Genomic DNA, 1237 nt, shown 5'->3' on the forward strand with positions numbered 1-1237 from the left:
GCCGTCGCCGCCGCCTCCCTCGGCATCGCCCTCGCCCCCGCCGCCGACCTCGCCACCGCCTCCCACGCTGCCGCCTCCCGCCCCTCCTCCATCCCCGCCTCCACCCACGCCGCCGCCCTCACCGCCGCCCTCACCACCACCACCCTCGCCACCACCGCCCTCACCGCCGACCTCGCCACCGCCTCCCACGCCGCCGCCACCCTCACCGCCACAACCCTCCCCTCCTCCACCCACGCCGCCGTCGCCCTCTCCGCCGCCGGTCTCTCCGCCCCCATCCTCGCCGCCACCGCCATGCGATCAGATGTGTCACTTTGCAGGAGCGGCCAAGGCGTTGCCCTGCTCGATTTTTGCCGAGTTGCCGTGTCCGCTTCTCGCAGACCGCGGTTGTTCTCAATGTGCCGGGTGCTGTGGCCTGTCGCAGTGCATGTCGACAAACTCATCGGACTTTTGAGCTTCCCGCGCCGGTGCCAGCCGCCATTGGCTGGCGAACAAACAGCACATTCTCGCGTTCTCTTGCTCGTAGAACATACTGGTCGCGCGCGTGTGCTCGCACGTCTTTAGGCTAAGTCGCTCCTTGTGGAACAGTGAACGTCGGTGCTCGAAAATGAGTATCTCTGGCGACCTGTCTGGCTCGCACCAGTCGTGCGAGGCAACAATGCGGCAGTCGAGAGATTCCGTGTCAGAAGCTGTGAACAACAGTTCCTTCAGCACCCCGAAAATGATCGCCCTTCGGGCACCTTCCCACGCGCCTACGGGCACCCCAACACTCCCACACGCCGAGCCACGCGCTGCCGGCGCCCTGCATGACCCTCTCCACGCACACCGCGTGAAAACTGCACGTACGTCCCCGCGCGCACGCAAACACGCGCAGCGCCATTTCAGAGCTGTGCCATGTGCGTCTGCCCTGTGCTGGCGCCCCATGGCCGTCCCGCGCCGCCCGCACCAGCCACGCGCCCCTCGCACCACCAGAGGCAGCCGCATATCCACTCACGCCGCGACGCGCGCGCCGCAGCACACCTCACCAGCACTACCTCGCCTTTTTGCGCCCTGTGCAGGCTCTGCACACTGCTCCTGGCATCTCACAAGCGGCTGTACCAGGACGCGCCGCGAGTACGACGCAGATTCCGCACCACGCAAGGCACGCACGCACGCACGCACCCGCACGCGCGCGCACGCGCGCTCATCCGCTCAGTCTGCTCCACAGCCTGTCAGCCTGCCTGCACACACAGCATACAGC

General features: G+C 67.5%; 1 protein-coding gene across 1 annotated transcript; it reads right to left on the minus strand.

Moving 5' to 3' along the window:
* Positions 1 to 711, minus strand: EMIHUDRAFT_460778 (hypothetical protein; the record flags this gene model as incomplete). The annotated part of the gene is made up of 2 exons (XM_005773823.1): positions 446 to 711; positions 1 to 367 (listed from the first exon to the last, which is right to left on the minus strand). A coding segment is annotated over exon 2 (291 nt), but the record flags the coding sequence as incomplete, so codon positions are not given.
* Between the last annotated feature and the right edge of the window lie 526 nt (positions 712 to 1237).

Source organism: Emiliania huxleyi (assembly GCF_000372725.1).
Source record: "Emiliania huxleyi CCMP1516 unplaced genomic scaffold EMIHUscaffold_3259, whole genome shotgun sequence".
In the NCBI taxonomy this organism is placed as follows: Eukaryota; Haptophyta; order Isochrysidales; family Noelaerhabdaceae; genus Emiliania; species Emiliania huxleyi.